At 34.7% G+C, this 16,958-nt stretch overlaps 2 protein-coding genes across 6 annotated transcripts in view; both read left to right on the top strand.

The window, feature by feature from the left end:
- Positions 1 to 2,049: 2,049 nt before the first annotated feature.
- Positions 2,050 to 14,850, top strand: l(3)72Dn (UTP4 small subunit processome component l(3)72Dn). The gene is made up of 15 exons (XM_022062509.2): positions 2,050 to 2,266; positions 3,387 to 3,561; positions 4,184 to 4,252; positions 4,978 to 5,062; positions 5,952 to 6,150; positions 6,875 to 6,993; positions 7,963 to 8,124; positions 8,762 to 8,832; positions 9,345 to 9,614; positions 9,878 to 10,061; positions 10,803 to 10,909; positions 11,817 to 11,912; positions 12,293 to 12,475; positions 12,883 to 13,017; positions 14,319 to 14,850. The coding sequence occupies exons 1-15, from the start codon at positions 2,163 to 2,165 to the stop codon at positions 14,436 to 14,438; spliced, it is 2,079 nt and encodes a 692-aa protein (XP_021918201.1). The 5' UTR covers positions 2,050 to 2,162; the 3' UTR covers positions 14,439 to 14,850.
- Positions 14,851 to 15,984: 1,134 nt separating this feature from the next.
- fab1 (1-phosphatidylinositol 3-phosphate 5-kinase fab1) overlaps positions 15,985 to 16,958 on the top strand; it is a 33,224-nt gene continuing 32,250 nt past the window's right edge. For all 5 annotated transcript variants that reach the window (XM_022062517.2, XM_022062520.2, XM_022062519.2 and 2 more), the window contains exon 1: positions 15,985 to 16,128. The gene's annotated coding sequence lies outside the window, so the exon portion shown is untranslated. The remainder of the gene's footprint in view (positions 16,129 to 16,958) is intronic.

The following is a 16,958-nucleotide window of genomic DNA, read 5'->3' as shown; positions in this document are numbered from 1 at the left end:
TCTCACTATTTCAGTTTTTAGGTTTGTTTATGAAATTAATACAGTAATTTGTAACAGTTCTATAATTCTACAAATTATAATAATGAGAGCAAAAATTCACTAGCTGCTTGAAGAATATTAAATTTCTCAAATAATTTCCTAAATGATGGTATACCATAAAATTGTTATCTTGATTGTATTCTGAATGTAGAACAGACTTATTTGCATTAATGTGGACATCTTCTTGTATTTGATGATAGATTTGGGATTAAATGTAAAAGAGGCCTATATCTTACACATGTGATTACAGGCATCTTACCAGTGTCTGATTTTTCTTAATCTCATTGGCAATAAGCACACAAGCTTCTCCTTGCCCTTCTAATTAATGTGCCCTCCATGTCTGGTATGGTCATTCCCATTGAAGGATGAATAATAATTTAATCCAATATATGATTTATCTGCATTCCAAAGCACGCAATCAAATCTCATATTTTAGCTCCTCACCCACTTGCTCATATGAGGCCTCTTGTGATGCTTGAGAGGGTAAAAAAGAAAACCAACATTGGTATGAATGGTATTCTTGGCACTGTTGTCCATTTTAAATATGTGAGAAAACTGCTTTGGTCAGCTAATAAGTGTACGCTTCTGATTGCATTGTGATTGTGTTCTTGTGATTCTGGACTTTGTTTATAACCTATAATTTGGAACAAGACAGTTTCAGAAACTGGATCTTTCTGTCCTCAGGCAAAAAGTGGGCATTCTGAGTGTTTCAGAACATGGATCTATTTTGGTCTGGTAAGTAGAGAGTGCCTTCTCATTTGGGTTTGTTGTTTTGTTAGGGTAGAGTAGAGTAGAGTAGAGTTTATTTACATTCCATAGATCCTTCTTAGGACTCAACCAAAGGATGTAGAACATGTCATTTCATACAATATACATACACTTCAGAACTTTCAACACAAGTACAAGAACGTGTTTCACATATCAATGTACATAAATTTCAGATTCTGCAATACAAGTATGAAAAATAATTTTACAAATTAATATACATAAACCTCAGAATTTTAAATATAAATACAAAACTTGCTTTACATATACGTAGATTATGGATATAAAGCTTAAACATTTTCAGCAGAGATGAAATCATCTACAGAATAGAAGGAGTGAGTAAAGAGGTAATCTTTCAATGCAGGCTTGAATACCTTTATATCATAATTTAGACTTTTAATTGTTGGTGGAAGATTATTAAACAACTTGATACCTGTATAGTCCACGGTGGTCTAGCGGTCAGAACACTAGCCTTGTAAGCCTGGGGTCCCGGGTTCAATTCCCAGTGGTGCTCAAATTTATAACTTGTGTTGGGCAAGGCCGTGGTCTAAGCATCACGGAGTTTTCCTCCGGGGGCTTCCCCGGTTTCTCCGTGGCATCCCAACAATTACTCCACTCACACACAGAAGAAGGCAATGGCAAACCACTTCTGATCATCTCTGCCAAGAATGTATATATGTATGAGCAGGTCCCTGACAACCTGAAGAGGTTGGAAAGATCCTGTTCATGATATATGGACCTGTCATCAGACAGAACACTACAAATAAATACCTGTATAGTACACTCCTTTCTGATATTTAGTAAAGTTAGCATTTGGCACATATAGATCATGTTTACGTCTTGTATTTAAATTATGTACATCTGTATTTCTTTTAAATTTATCCATGTTTTCCACCACAAATGATAGCAAGCAGAGTATAAATTCACTTGCAAGTGGAAGTATATTAAATTTACAAAATAATTTTCTACAAGATACCCTGCTTTTGACACCAGCCATTATTCTAATTATTTTCTTTTGCATGCAAAAAACTTTATTACTGACAGTTAAATTGCTACCAGGTAGTTTTATAAAATTTATTTTTTGGAGGGGGCGTGGAGTCAAATAGAAGACGTTTTTACCAAGCGGGTTACCGCCTCTGTTGTGATCCCAGTTGGATGTAGCTCTCTGTTATTCATAGATGGCATAGAAGTACTTTGACGCTACCAACCTTTTGCAGTGATAGATCCTTTGGTAATCTGTGTGTAGGTTGTTTTCTTTGGTACTTGTTGTGTTTGGCCATGTGGAGATTGAATATTGTGTATGTTAGTGTTGAGTATGCTGTTTGGTGCTAGTAAGTTGTGATTTTGGTGTCAGAATTATGTCTACCTGCAGAGTGCACAGTGTTAGATTTTATGATTTAGAACCAAGAGCAATTCATTGTATGGCATATGAATCTACTCAGAGGAAGCTAGCAGTATCCAGGTACGTAACGAACGTAACCTTACATTCTATTTTTTGCCGGTTACCACAAATTATAGTTGAATCAATTATGTGATTATCGAGGTCGCGTTGAGGTCTGGAACCAGAAAGTTTAGAATGCGACTGAAATGGCTTGCTTATCGTCATGTGAAAGCGCTTTGTAAAACGCATTCATAAACCGTGGACGTATAGCTATCTTAATACAACGCTTAGGGACCTATCCATTTGCTCTGTACTCGTCTTAGTTTTCTGATTGCACCTACAGTAAGGAAGTGTCTGAAAAGAAGTTCACAGTGGTTTCGTATTTTTGAAATGGGTAACTGTCAAATATATGGAGGCACACACCAGGTATGGTTAACAGCACTAAGAACCCACCAGGGGATCACCAACCAAACAATAATGTTACTCTGAACTAGCCTAATATAAAGGAACTCAGAAGCTACTGTTTTGTGGTCAGATTCCAGGTGCTGCCAACATTACTGTCATTGTTGAGGCTTCTTATACAGGACTTCAACTTTGAGATGTATTCCATTACATGGTGAACTCAACAACACAAAATGTGTATACAAATTAGCTGTTAGTTTTGAACACTTAAAGAGAATCACCTGAAGATGACCAATTAAGGTCGAAACATATAGTGGATTATTAATAAACACTTAAACTGTAATTAAGAGTTGTTGTGTAGATGGAATGTGAACCTAACACACAAGATTTATCCCTTAAAATACATTGATATGAGATTTGAGGCTCTCATGGCAGTCACATTTTTGGTCACAGTCTTCTTTGTTGTGATGTAGTGTGGTCTTGTAGGTGGTTACCAGTATTTCAGAGGAATGTATCATTTTAATTTTCAGAAGACCGTTATCACCACAGTAATCTGTTATTTGTGGTCTCTGGGGTTCAACCCTGAAGATTGAGGCAATACATTTTGACAACTTTGCCTCTTGAATGATTCGCTTTATTTTAGGGTAGTGCCGTTTGTATTTCTGCCACATACTGCTTAATATAAATGTAATTTTAAAAATTTCTGTAGGCTATTGATATTAATGACAGTTGCAGCTCTGAAACTTTGTGTGTAGTGTGCTTACATCTGTTTTGTTTGTACAACCATTTACTTCAACAGATCAGATAGCTCAATAGAAGTTTGGGATCTTGCCCATACACCTCACATTGAACGAACCATTCCAGGCAGAGTGAATAGTTCAGTTGAAGCAATTACATGGTGTGGAGAACGCTTGTTCAGTGCTGGCCTTCAAGGAACAATTACAGAATACAACCTACAGACACTGTCATACAAGGTAAAGGTGCTGTTTTTAACTCATGTAAGTGTCTTCTGTCTTATTCAACATAAAGCCAAAGTTATACCTAATATAAGCTGCTAGAACCAATTCAATATGATAATGCTGACATATTTAGTTTAGTGACTGTTCATTCAGTGGTTGATGCTGGACCATTTGATAAGAGAATGTTTAAACTGTTAACTTTAATATTTTTCATAATATAATGGAAGCAGAAATTTGTTATTTAAGCTAATGATCACTTCAAAATTAAAGAGTTATATTATGTGACAGAAATTCCTTAATTGAATGCCACAGTGTAAAAAAAAAATTATGGCCATGTACAGTTACAGAAATTTTAACAACAGTGTGGGCTACTCCTCAAACCTGTATAGTAATATAAAGACAGCTGTCTTCTGGGTTGTTGTGCCATATAGTATGGAACAAGTTTACTGACATTTCAGAGGTGCTTGCTGCCTTCATCATCAGGACAGTTGCCCACTGAAGTCTCGGTAAACTTTTATCAAACTACAGAGTGCAACAACCCAGAATACAGCCGTATTTATACTAACTACCAGAGAACGTGAAGTATTGTTTGATAATTTATGTGTTATTCTAAGTATGCATTATGTTTTTCATATAGTTTGATATTCCTGTGACAGCTGGCCCTTGTTGGTGTCTTGAAAGTAACTGTAGCAACACACGTCTTGCAGTAAGTATGATTTGTATGAACATAAACATCTGTCATTGGACATATTCATTGTTGAGGTGGCTGTTGTGATTGTATGAGAAATCTGTTAAATTAAAGTTCTGGTTGTCATGCCACTACTGGAGAAGTGATGACAAGTCTGTAAATGAAATTGACATAGAACACCAGGGGTACATTAATCTCAAGGAAGCTGGTCTGTTACTCTGTTTTTCTAAATTTTAATTAACAGTATCCCAAAGAGAGATATAATTCAATCATAAAAACCTTTGTCTCACTCATAATTCTTACAAAAGGATGTTATATGAGAAGAAGCATTTTTTCGATGCAAGAAGGAAATTGCAGCAGCTAAGTTTTGTTGTACTGCAGGTGATACTATTAAATCTATTCGTATGCTGAAGTGCTCTACTCACATTTATAGTTCATAAGTACAGTGAAGAAATATTTTTGTGTGGTGTAATATGTTAATATCTGTTATGATTTCTGGGTTTTTGCATCATGTGGTTGTATAAATGGTTACCATTGATTTGGAGGAAACGTTGTCATCATAACTGCCATGAAAACCAGAACTCTCAAATTTATTAATGTAAGTGTGAGTGGTATAAGAATTAAATAAAGTCACAGTACATTGTATGTAATTGAGATTTGAGATTCTCATGGTGGTGAAGATTCTTTAAACTTTATTTTTAATAATCCTGTATTAAAATTTATTAACTATGGATTTTTTGTAGGCTGGCACTGAAGATGGATATATCAACATTTTCACAGTTACTAATGATGGGTTAATGTATGAAAAAATTCTGGATAGACAAGAAGGTTAGTGTTGATTTATAATGCATGTGAATATATCTTTTCATAATGCCGACTACAAAAGAATGGAAAAATGTAAAAGGAAATGCACTAGAATGGGACATAGATAGTGTAAAGAAGGCTTACAGGATGGAAGATAAACATTAGTGTATTACATTAGTATTAAAGTCACAAAAATGTAGGTACTTTTCAGAATGGGTGGAGACAAAATATAGTCTTTGTTCCAGGGTGACACTGCCTTGTATTTGGAATAATTTGGGTCTTTACAATAATGAACTTTAATAACCATACCCACTCATTTTATTTCAATACATATGATATCACATATCATTGGTTGGTAATATACAGTGGACAGAATATATTAAGTTCTGGATTTATTACAATTATTTCCTCAATACCATGGCTATGAAACTTATTTCTTATCAGTTAATATTTTACCACTAACATAAGGTAGTTAATGTTTCAAACCTTACAGATGAAGTGTGGAACACAGAAATATAGAATTTATAAGTGGAAAAGGTAGAGTTTGTAAATCGAGTTGTGAAGCTGTTTTCTGTATGTTACATGCCTGTATAATTTCTGCAGGAAAATTTTGTGCTAGGTTATTGTAGGATTTGTTAAGAACTTAAATATTTCACAGTTTCAGAAATGAAATTTCTTTCATTTTGAACATTTGTCTTTCGAATTATATTGGTTTAAAGACTATCCTTATCTTATTCTGTAAGGTTTCTTACACAGTAAATAAAAGGAAACTTACACATATTCTCTTATAAACTTAACTGACAAAGTTAAGTGTATGGAGTAAATACTGTTCAGAGACACAGGTCCTTGATGTGTAGTAGACAGAAGCTTGAAAAACACTACAAGTGTTACAGTTATTTTGTCTATTTTATAGGTCGAATTCTATGCCTGGCATGGGATGCAACAGGTGATGTGATTATAACAGGCTCAGCAGATGCTGTACGAATCTGGAATGTTGACTCAGGGCATGCAATACATCGCATGACACCAGGTCGTGATGAGAGAAAGAAAGAAACCATCATATGGTGTCTTGCAGTCATTAAGGACTTCACCATTATTAGTGGTGACTCAAGGTAGTTACAGCTAAGAGTGGAATTGTTCACAGAAAGAAATGTTTTTCATTCTTAGCTACTCATGCAGTGATAAATCTGTTGATCAATTTCAGCCAGTTTCAATTTTAGGTAGCAGTAAATTATATTATGAGGTGGTCTTGTGATTTGGGCAAGTGTAGGGCATTATAGTGGGGTGTCAGTTTCCAGGATGTTTTACAAAATAGAGTGATGTGATTATAATGAACTTATTTATTTGTTCTGTTGTGAAGAAGTAATGTTGGGTAATTGGTTTCACCATTACAGTATCATTTGTGGGAATTAAAATTCATATTCTTTTCCAGTTCTGCCATAATTCATTGGCTGAAGTACTTGGAAACACATTTTTTATCCTTTTTTTATGGAAAATATAATGACAGTTTTTCAGAGTGCCTGTACAATGGAACCATGCAATAATTAAAAAGAGTATTGTAAAAATTTGAACTTTCATACATGTGTTTGTTGTGAACCAAGCTGTAGCAAGCATATTGTTTGAGGAGGGGATATATTTTTGTTACAGCTCATTTTATTACTTTTATCAACATTTTTCATCTCCACTGTCATTTAAAGTAACTCCAGCGTTTGATATGTTATAATTAGATATACGTTAAAACAGGAAAAATTGGTGCTTGCTGTCATTTTGTACGGTATGGCATAATCACATTATTTGTTGTTTTTTTTACTGAAACTGTAATATTATTTTTAACAGAGGCTGTATCACTTTCTGGGATGGCAACACAGGAACACAAATTGAAAGTTTTCAGACCCATAAGGCAGACATTTTGTGTCTCTGTTTAGCAGAAGATGAGAATTCTGTTTATTGTGCTGGTAAGTTTTCAGATCTCCTTATATTTGCAGAGGGATAGCTTTCCTTACTTCTCATCATTCTTCATCCCAGTTCTTTCAGCCCACTTTCCTTCATAGGAGAATGTCTTTATGTTTCATATTGTCAAGATGGCAGCCGTGATATTAGGAATTATATGTTTAGTCATATGTTGAGTTTGAAACATTTTGATCTCTGTTACCTCAATTATCTAGTTCAAAAGTACTTGTTCCTGTGAACCAGCATTGTTCATTTTGTATAATACCTATAATATAGGTTTGGTTTATTTTGATATAAATAACCCATTTGTGTTGGTCAGAGATAGCACCTAACTGTTAGAGTGAGAGCCTGTGATTCTGAAAGGTTACCTAGTATTTTATTCTCATTATGATGAGTTCAGTTGAATAACTATTTATGAAGCCATATTTCTGGTATGATCCAGAACATAGACACCCAGATTTCTTATGCTCATCTGCGCAATTACCTCTCTTCCCCATTTTTGTTCTCATCTTATAATTGAAGTTAAACTTAGAACAGTTAGGAAGTGAACTTATAGCACTTTGTAATAAGACTGAAGAAACGTGTCCCTGATAACAGATGAATTAATTTAATTTTTATTTTTTGCTGCTTGAAAATACATTGCAAGTCGCACACAATGTTGAAACACAACTGACTGATTTTTGGAAACTACATTATGATAATTATTTCAGTTATTGTATTTTGTTGAAGTTCAGTGGTTTGGACTGTGGTACTAGTGTACACACAGGTACCAGTTATTCGTGGGTGTTAGGCACAAGCATTTGCCATTTTTAAAGATGGGAAGTGAAGGCAGTTCTGATTCAAATTTATTTCTCTCCCACATTATTGGTAATTAAGGAATAATCTTGTTGTATTAGAATTGTGCAGTCTTCCACAACTGGAAAGTATTACAATAATTACGCTGAAATTTATGATGATGTGTTTGGCTTTTAAAGGTGTGGACCCATTGATCATTAGCTTTACAAAAGTTTGGCTGCGAGGTGGTACTGGTACAAGTAGTTGTGGTAGAAGTAAGTGGGTTAAGTCAGTGCAACGCCGGATCCATGATCATGATGTACGAGCCCTTGCCTTGGCAGATGGGAAACTCCTTTCAGCAGGTTAGCATGCTCTTCTATGCTTGTTTTATTATTGTACAAGTTTCTTTTCTCTGGACACTTTTAGAATTGTAATTTTGAAAAGCTGTAACATATTGTGTTGAGTTCTATTTCAGTTTACATTCATTCTTTGAAACCTTCCATTTGTTTCTTTAATTTCCTAAGATATACTGATGAAGTTACACATGGTGTATTTGTCAATAACTTTTGTCATTCAACATTAAATTCTCTATGGATTTTCCTGCATACTTTTTTATTCTCTTATTGTTGAAAAAGCCAGAACTTTATGAATGTGAGGTATACCACTCGTGTACTATCATTTAGATCCCATATCAAGCTATGTATCTCTGCTAGAGTTCATCTTGGTCTTCATTGTTGTCATGACATTAGGGGTAAAATGGGTACTGAAATACATACATCTACCTCTTGCCTTGCTAGGCCAGTATGTGGAAGGATTCTGTGAACCATGACAACTTAGAAATTTTAAGAAGTATTGTTGTGTATTTACCTTACTGATTTCTGCTTTTTAATGCTTATACTGTAGCATTTATTTTTTAATTTTTAATATTGATTCAGTCTAATTTGGTGTGTGTTTAATAATGTTTTTATAATTTGTGCTTACAAGTGTCTGTTGTTGTAGGTGTAGACAGTTACCTTGCAATAAGCAGTTACCCTCCTCGTCAGCTTGTAAAATATCCACCTCTTCTGCAGGTATGTTGATCTTTATTAAGTTACACATAATTTTATGTCATAGAGATGTAAACAGTAGTATTTATAAAAATCTAAGGGATGGCCTCTCCCTTTTACTTCAGAATCATCAGAATGAAGAATCATCAAACTTCATGTATGAAGAAAGCATCACAGCTTTTATTTTAACCTTACTGTTGGCCATTAGAACTCTGAGAAATATATATTAAGTAGGAGGCAGGCAACCTGCATGACAACAGTCATTGTTGTACAACAGTGGAATAATGCTTTTGGAATGTCATTGTACTTCAAAGAGTACATTTTTATATTCCTGTCAGCTTTATGAAAACATCGGTGTAAAACAACTGATAGTTTTATGAGAACAGTGGATTAATCATTTATACTTGAGTACCAACTCTGCAAATTTACTATTTTTAGATTTATGTTAAATTTTTGAAGTTAACATGTGAAAGGGAATAAAAATTGTGTATGAAAACTGTTTCTAAATAGCTGATTTAATATTGTTCTTGTTATAGGCTCCAAGTGTAAGTGTATGTCCTGAGGCACGATGTATAATGCTGCGGTACTTATCACATTTAGAGGTGTGGCAGCTTGGCAATACAGCACCCATTGAAAATGGAGATGAAATTCATGAAGGCATTTTGCCTTTGATCGAAGATCCAATTCGGTTATTGACCCTGAAGTCACGTGGTGGTGATGCTATTGTCTGTGCAGACATGAGCAGTAATGGAAAATGGATAGCCTACTCTAGTGTTACAACATTGTGTTTCTTCAGTTTTCAACTAGTAAGTCTACAAATTAATCTTTGCAATTGACATGCAAACTACTGGTTTCAGTTTATATAAGTAGGAACTGTCAAATGTCCTTGTTAACATTAACCACTAATTAATAAATAATAATGACTAGTTAACTGACTTGGTTTATCTTCAAGCTATTATATTACTTATAATTTTTATTATCATCTCTACAAAGAATTGCATTTATGTAACTATTACATTGCATAGTTTCATTTTCCTGCCATAGTCATTTACACGTTACTTGTAAATAGGGCAGCAAACCCAGCCTCCAGAAGGCTCCTGTTTTGTGTGAAGTTAGTTCAGCTCACAGAATCACATTCACTTCAGACAGCACACGAGCAATAGTTTCAACTAGCACTGGAGACATTGTGGTGATACAGTTGGGTGGAGATGAGCTAGTATTGGAGCATGTTTTCCATCCACTGGATGACAGATGTAAGTATTAGAAGTGAAACTTAGAATTAAAGCTTTTCTTTCATGATTATTGGGCTATCCTGAGTGGGATGTATATACTTCATACATGAGGTATGAGATATTAGGACTAGATTCATTGACCAAAATGATTCTACCTTGGTCATAGTAATGCCATCATGAAATTATTCAGGGATAATTACAGCTAATGGGAATGAGCTGTACTCCGTATTGGGATGCAGAGAGATTTAAGTAATCTCCTGTACAAAGCTTAATTTAACTCCAGAAATTGATAAATGAGATTTTAGCTAGAACATTTTCTTATCTGTCCAAAAATTTGTTGGAAACTGTAACAATCATAAAATATTTAGGATAAAGTGTATAATTAATGTATTGTAGCTTTCTAAGATTTATTCAGCTCCATGGAGTTAGTCAAGAGGACAAGACAAAGTCATTGCATCACTATTAAACTGAAGTAACGATGTCATTATGGTGGTGAAAACATATTATACTTTTATTAACTATTTGTTTGACTATGCACAGACTGTAGGTAAATGTAGAATGTAGCTGTTTAATATCAATTTAATTAATTCTTATTTGATTGTGTATGTTTAAGATTTTTTTGCTCAACAGCTATGTGTTCTACAGATATAATGATTAGTATGAAGCAGAATATAAATGCTTACCATTACAGTTCATATTTTATTTCACTTTATTATTAACAACAAAAGTAATCTTTGTTATTTGTGTTTGGCATCTTAATAGTGTTAAAGGATGCAGTACACTTGCTGACTGTCTCTCATGATGGTCAGTTCATCGTTGCAGGTGACCACTGTAGCAACATTATTGTATGGACCACAGCTGATTGGAAGGTAAGTAAGTATGTGTTCAGAGGTTAAATAGTTAGTTGGGAGAAAGTAATATTTGAAGATCAAATAGAATAATTAGATTTTATATTTCAGCCAAGTTAAATGGCTGTGTGGCAAGAAGTGAACTATTCATTCACTGCATTGTACTGCTATGTGATCTCACCACTTTTCTTTTGAGGCAGAGACTTCAACACCCTCACTGACTAGATAACCACTGGTATTTGTTGGGGTGTATTAAAAGTTGTATTTCAATATAACTTTCATTGGATTGAGTGAATTTTCAGTAATTTTATTGTTTTTCATGTAAAATGATTTTACTACTGAATGGTTTTACAGAGCGAGGTAGATCAGTGACACATCTAACTTGTATTTGGAAAGTATCCTGTTTAAGTTTTGGCTGAAACAGTGGCTATCCTGACAGGTGTCTCCATGTGGCTGCTGTGTGCATAATCTTTTGTACAAAATCATAATGTTATTATATATTTAATAACGTATGTAGTCTTACATTGAGATTAATTTGATCAACTAGTTTAGCATCTTATATAACAAGCATTTTACACTTATAAATATGAACATCTACTGCTGTTTCTCAAATTTTAAGATATATTTTCTTTTCATATCTCCTCCATCACTTAGATATTCATTCACCTTGATTAATTGAAAAAAAAACTCATGGGTTAGTAGCCCCGAGTTTGAATCCATGGATCCCCATAAGGTCCATTAACATGTTCACTCCTGCTGCCTGTCAGATTTTTTGCAGTAGAGGAAAAATTTGTATGTACTGTATATGTATGGTGTAGATCATGAGAAATAGTCATTGTTGTTTTGCTGTTTTAATTTTATGCTTTGTATTTTTTATAAAATTGTGCGATGTCATAATCTAAAATTCCATCACTTTATTCTGTTCCAGCATCATTGTTCCTTGCCACGATACAGTTGTGTGCCAACTGCTTTATCTGTCCATCCTCGCACCAATGTGCTTGTGATTGTTTACAGTGATCACAAGGTTGGTGCTACTTTACAATTTCTGACAAAAATTTAAACAGTGCAAGACCTTAGAATAAATGTTCCTCAATTCTTGCCTGATACAATAATTTTTCAGATATTGTTATTAAAAGTATATTTATTTTTAAATTGTACAGAGAAGAAAATGTTGAATGCCATTTTGGTAGTTTTACAAATTATACAAGAATGTACTATTATTGACAAAATTCACATTACTTGCTGTTTGCTTCTGAGACACATTCTGTGTGTGTGTAAGGAGTAGCATATGTAAATGCACATCTTTCATTGTGCATAGTATTTTCTAGTAAAGTTGTTTGCTTTCAGTACAATGGTTATTATACAGCAGTAGCATAGACTAAGATGTTTTTCATTTTCCTGTAGGTTGTAGAATACAGTCTATGTGGACGTAAATATACAACGTTCTCCAGGGGTCTTGAAGGCCGCCACCCTGTGCAGTGGCTCTCAAGAGGTTTTGCAGTAAACAGTGTGACGTTTGATCCAAACAATGAGGATATTATTATGCTTCAAGATGACAATACAATATGCATCATCGATAAGGATAAGGTCTCTTTATATTGCTTATGAATCTGTTTATGAATGATGTTGATATCTTTGCGGTAGTGACAACCTGGTTACAGGCTTCAGTGCACTGAGTTCCTGCTGGAACAATTGCCATAACAGGGGTGGTGATTATATAATTAATAATGTTATGATGTCATGATGTCTGGATGTGTGTAAAAAGTAAAGCTGTCCCACTATGCGCCCACTGTGTGTGTAGGCGGTGTTAATAAATGCTGTATCACGGTGTCCTTGTGTACCTACGGTTTAAAAATCCCTCATAGTATGCGTGGGGAAAATGAGAGATGTGTACAGAATTTAATTAAAAAAAGTTAACAGGAAGTGACTGGCAATTTTTCCATGTATTGATCTTTGGTGACTGGTATAATGTGATTATTTTATGTCTCTTGCAGGAACTGCCATTGGCAGAAGCTAAGATTCCCAGAGTTGGTTCTCCACAATCACTTTCAGATAGTCTCGACAGCAGTCAATGTCACCCAAGAACTACCACACCTCAGCATGCCTTCCATGTTATAAAGAAATATAAGGTAAGGGCATATGTGGGGGTAGTTCCCATCTCCATGGAAGATCTTACATCTTCTGCATATTTCTGTAATTGAACTAGTATTGTCTGTTATTTCTTACAATCCCTTCAACAAAATTCAAATGAGTCCCAGTTGTGCTGAAATGGAATTGACAGGTTAGCTTTGGAGGTCTTGTACAAACACTTTGTCTTTAGGAGCTCTTGCAATTTATTCTTCATAAACCTCTGAGATTTGCTTTTTTGTGACATATATTTTTATTTAGGCTTGACATGAATGTTTTAGATATCAGTGTACAGTCCTGATATACAGTACATTTTACAAGTGAGGGTTTTAAACTACTCTGTACCACCTGAAGTTGTGTGGGAATCTGTACTACTCTGTTGGTGTATATGTTACAGCAAAAGCCCGAATGTTGATGAAACCTGGGATCTACCAGACAAACCTAGGTTTTACCAAACAGTGTTGGTAAAAGCCCAAAAAATAACTATTCTCGTCTTATTTCAGGGTTTTACCATTCGCTGTTGGTAAAACCCCATATTCCACGAGAAGATGGAAAAGTAAAGAGAAGGGTATAAATGTAGTAATTCACTCTTATAATCGATACTTTTTCTATTTTCGGTTCCATAAATTACAACTTTAGAAACATACATTCCTCATCTAAGTTGTTTTTTAAAAAAGTTTAACAGGAGTAAAAGTAACAGAGAAAAACATTGCAAGAAATATAAAAATTGTGAAATAAAAGTATAAGACATCTAACCTAACCTAACTTGACCTTTTACTACCTGCTTATGGTAAATCCTAACATTTACCAACACCCATTGGTAAGACCCCAAAATAAGACATGAATAGTTCTTTTTTTGGGCTTTTACCAACACTGTTTGGTAAAACCTAGGTTTCACCAACATTTGGGCTTTTATGGTAACATAAATACATTTTTCATACACACACTCTGATATTTCGTATATGTACTTCATTGTTCGTTTTATTGCAAATGCAAATGTACTTTTGGAAAGTTAATTGCATTGCTGATGTAACGCTGCACAGTTTGAAATTATTTTTCCTTGTACTTATTTAAGTGTTCCCCATATTAAGAAAATATTTCTATTAAGGCTTGTTTATATTATTGTACCTATATTTTATATTAAGTGCCTAGTTACCTCCCAGTTACACGCACATTTTATTTTGAGCAGGGAATGAACATGTTTATCACCTTTATTGCTACTTAACATGAACCATTAAATCACTGTTAGCTATAGGTTCTTGATACATAACCACTGAATGGAAATTACACGTGATCGTTGCAGCATCTTGTTCATGTGGATTGGCTGAGTGGGGATGAACTCATTGCAGTGGAAGTGAATCCACTTGCCCTTGCTGAGAAACTTCCAGCGTCACTCAAAGAGAAGAGGTTTGGTGTAATGTAAAGCAACAAATGGATGAATATAAGACCAAGTGCAGTATTCATAATGTCTTACAGATGCAAACATTTAAAACCTGTGGTGTATGTGTTGATTTACATCAGTTAGAAGTAAAGTTTCAATGTGGAATGTTTGTACAACAGAGCTTGTATGTTTTAAGTTGTTTATAATTTTAAATACTTCTCATCCCATCTGTATAATTGCTACATGAGGACAGTCAGATGTTTATGAAATTTTGTCACATTGTCATTTTTTAGGAAGTTACATTCATGTCTCTTGCTTATGCAGAATATTATTCAGTTGGTTATTACATATACCCTTTGTTACTCAAATAGATGACTCATATATGCATGTTATTGTGCAGTGTTTTGTATATTACCATGTTAACTGGCTGAATAAAAGAATTTTCGTATATTAATGTGTGAGTGTCTGAGAAAGTCCATCCTGATCCAGCCATTAGAAAACCGTTTCCCAAACCTGGTCTGTAAACAAAACTGACGATCTTGCATAGGAATTTTATGCCAAGAAAATATAAAATCTAAATGTTATACTTTTGTATCCTGTTGTGGAATAACCTAGGAAATATGTAAGAATATTAGTTCATCTTACAACATATTAGTAAATTTTACATAGTTGCATAATAAAATAAATTATGCATGAGCATTATATTTTGGCTTAACAGCTATCATTTAGACATGAGATTTCAAGTTCTTGTAGCAGTGAAGATGTTGATTGTGGTCATCTCAGTTGTGCGATGTCATGTGGTCTTGTAATCAACGCAGAAGACCATAATTGACATCGGGCTCATCTTACAGTGCACTGTTTAAAATGGGAAGCTGGTTTTGTATATATGCTTCTCTGAGCAATATCATGACAGGTCTTCTGGTGTTTTATAATTTCAGTTACGGTTTTTCATGTTAGGTGTTGGAGTATGTTTTTATATAGTCATAGTCTTCTTAATTAACAGTATTACAATTTAGTGTGAGGTGTACAGTTTGTGTAAGCATATACTTGAAAAATCTGTAGTTTTAATATTATGTTGTTAGAAGAAAATTTGTTATGAGTGGTCTTTATGTGAAGGTAGGGCATGAGTAAATTGGTTTGATTTAGTGTGAATATGAAGGACTTACATGTACTACTATGTTAGAAGAATTACGCATTTTTTTGTAAGTTCTGTTAATGATTCTGAATCTGTTTATTGGTGGGTTTTTGAAAGGAATTGTGTCCATAAATTGTATAGTATTAAATGCTTAAGTAGTGACCAGTTCCGATGATTGAAAACAGTAGGAACAACCGACTTTCTAAACTATTTGGTATTTCAGGGGTACTTGCTGCCTTTATCGCCAGGGTGATGATAGCTCTGGTGATGGAGGAAAGGTGCAACCAGACTAAATGGGTCTAGAACCCTGACAGCCACGTTCAGAATGACTCGAAAGTTCGCCTCCTTGCCAGCTAAACTGTCGATGTTGGTCGCACCTGTATTTTTCCTGCTAGGATAAGTTGGCAGAACAATCTTTGCATGTGCTACGTTCAGGTCAGTACCCTACTCATACGTTGGTATTCGTGAGGTATGATAGTGATCCAACTGTCAGCGACAGCTGGTGTTTTCTAATGTTTGGTTATAAAGTTTTTTCTTTTGTTTATGGGATGGTTGAAAAATAAATCAAGTTTTCACCGAAGCTGAAACATCGTGCTGGTAAATATTAATTTGAACTACATTCGTATTTGCTGTGTTGTTTGTAATAGACCAGATATTTGTCCATTTTCCGTTTTGTCCTGTCGAAGACTGTTGTAGTAGCGCAGAGGCACGGCTTGTCCGTCGACCCCAGAGCCAGGCCTGGACCTTATTGCACATAATTTTCGGGTTCGGGCCTGGTTAAAGTTATGGTAGTCAAACTTGAAATAGAATATTTCAGGCTTTCTCGGGCCGTTATTTTCTCGCAAAGAAAACTATTCGCAGTTGCGTTATCCAATTCTCATGACACTGTCGGGCCTGGAAACAAATTCTACTGACTTGAGTTTCTCGGGGTTTTTCAGACATAATTCGAGATAACGTCTTAAAACTTGGCATTCGATGTCTTTGTACAGTTCCTCAAGCGCCAAAATAGCCTAAGATGTTAATAGATCGTCGTCAGATACTTAGTTCGAGGATTACAGGCATTTATGCATTAAAATAGAAATATATTCATGATATGGTAAGCAGATTGCAAATATATCGGGCTGGAATAAAGGGAAGTTAGGCTTAGATCGGGTTTGTGAAACGTATTTGAAGACAAACTTTGAGGCTGTGCCAAATGCTCCTCAGGCTGGGCTAGATGAAATTCTAAAATGTTGGCCTGTGCAGACTTTAAAAGTGGTGTGCACATGATCACATTTTCTGAATTGACTCGTTTTGTTCATTTCAGGTGATAAATATAATGACTGTGATTCACGGCCTCTTTGAAATCTATGAATTAATAACTGCAGGTTGATTTGTCATTTTCTGTTTTTGTAAAGGATTAACTGATTCTTTTTTTCAATGATTCA

Source organism: Zootermopsis nevadensis, unplaced genomic scaffold (genome assembly GCF_977971745.1).
Source record: "Zootermopsis nevadensis isolate Lab colony 2312 unplaced genomic scaffold, Znev_1.0 Znev_ptg000022l, whole genome shotgun sequence".
Taxonomy (NCBI): Eukaryota; Metazoa; Arthropoda; class Insecta; order Blattodea; family Termopsidae; genus Zootermopsis; species Zootermopsis nevadensis.
This window is presented reverse-complemented; position numbering and strand designations above follow the sequence as displayed.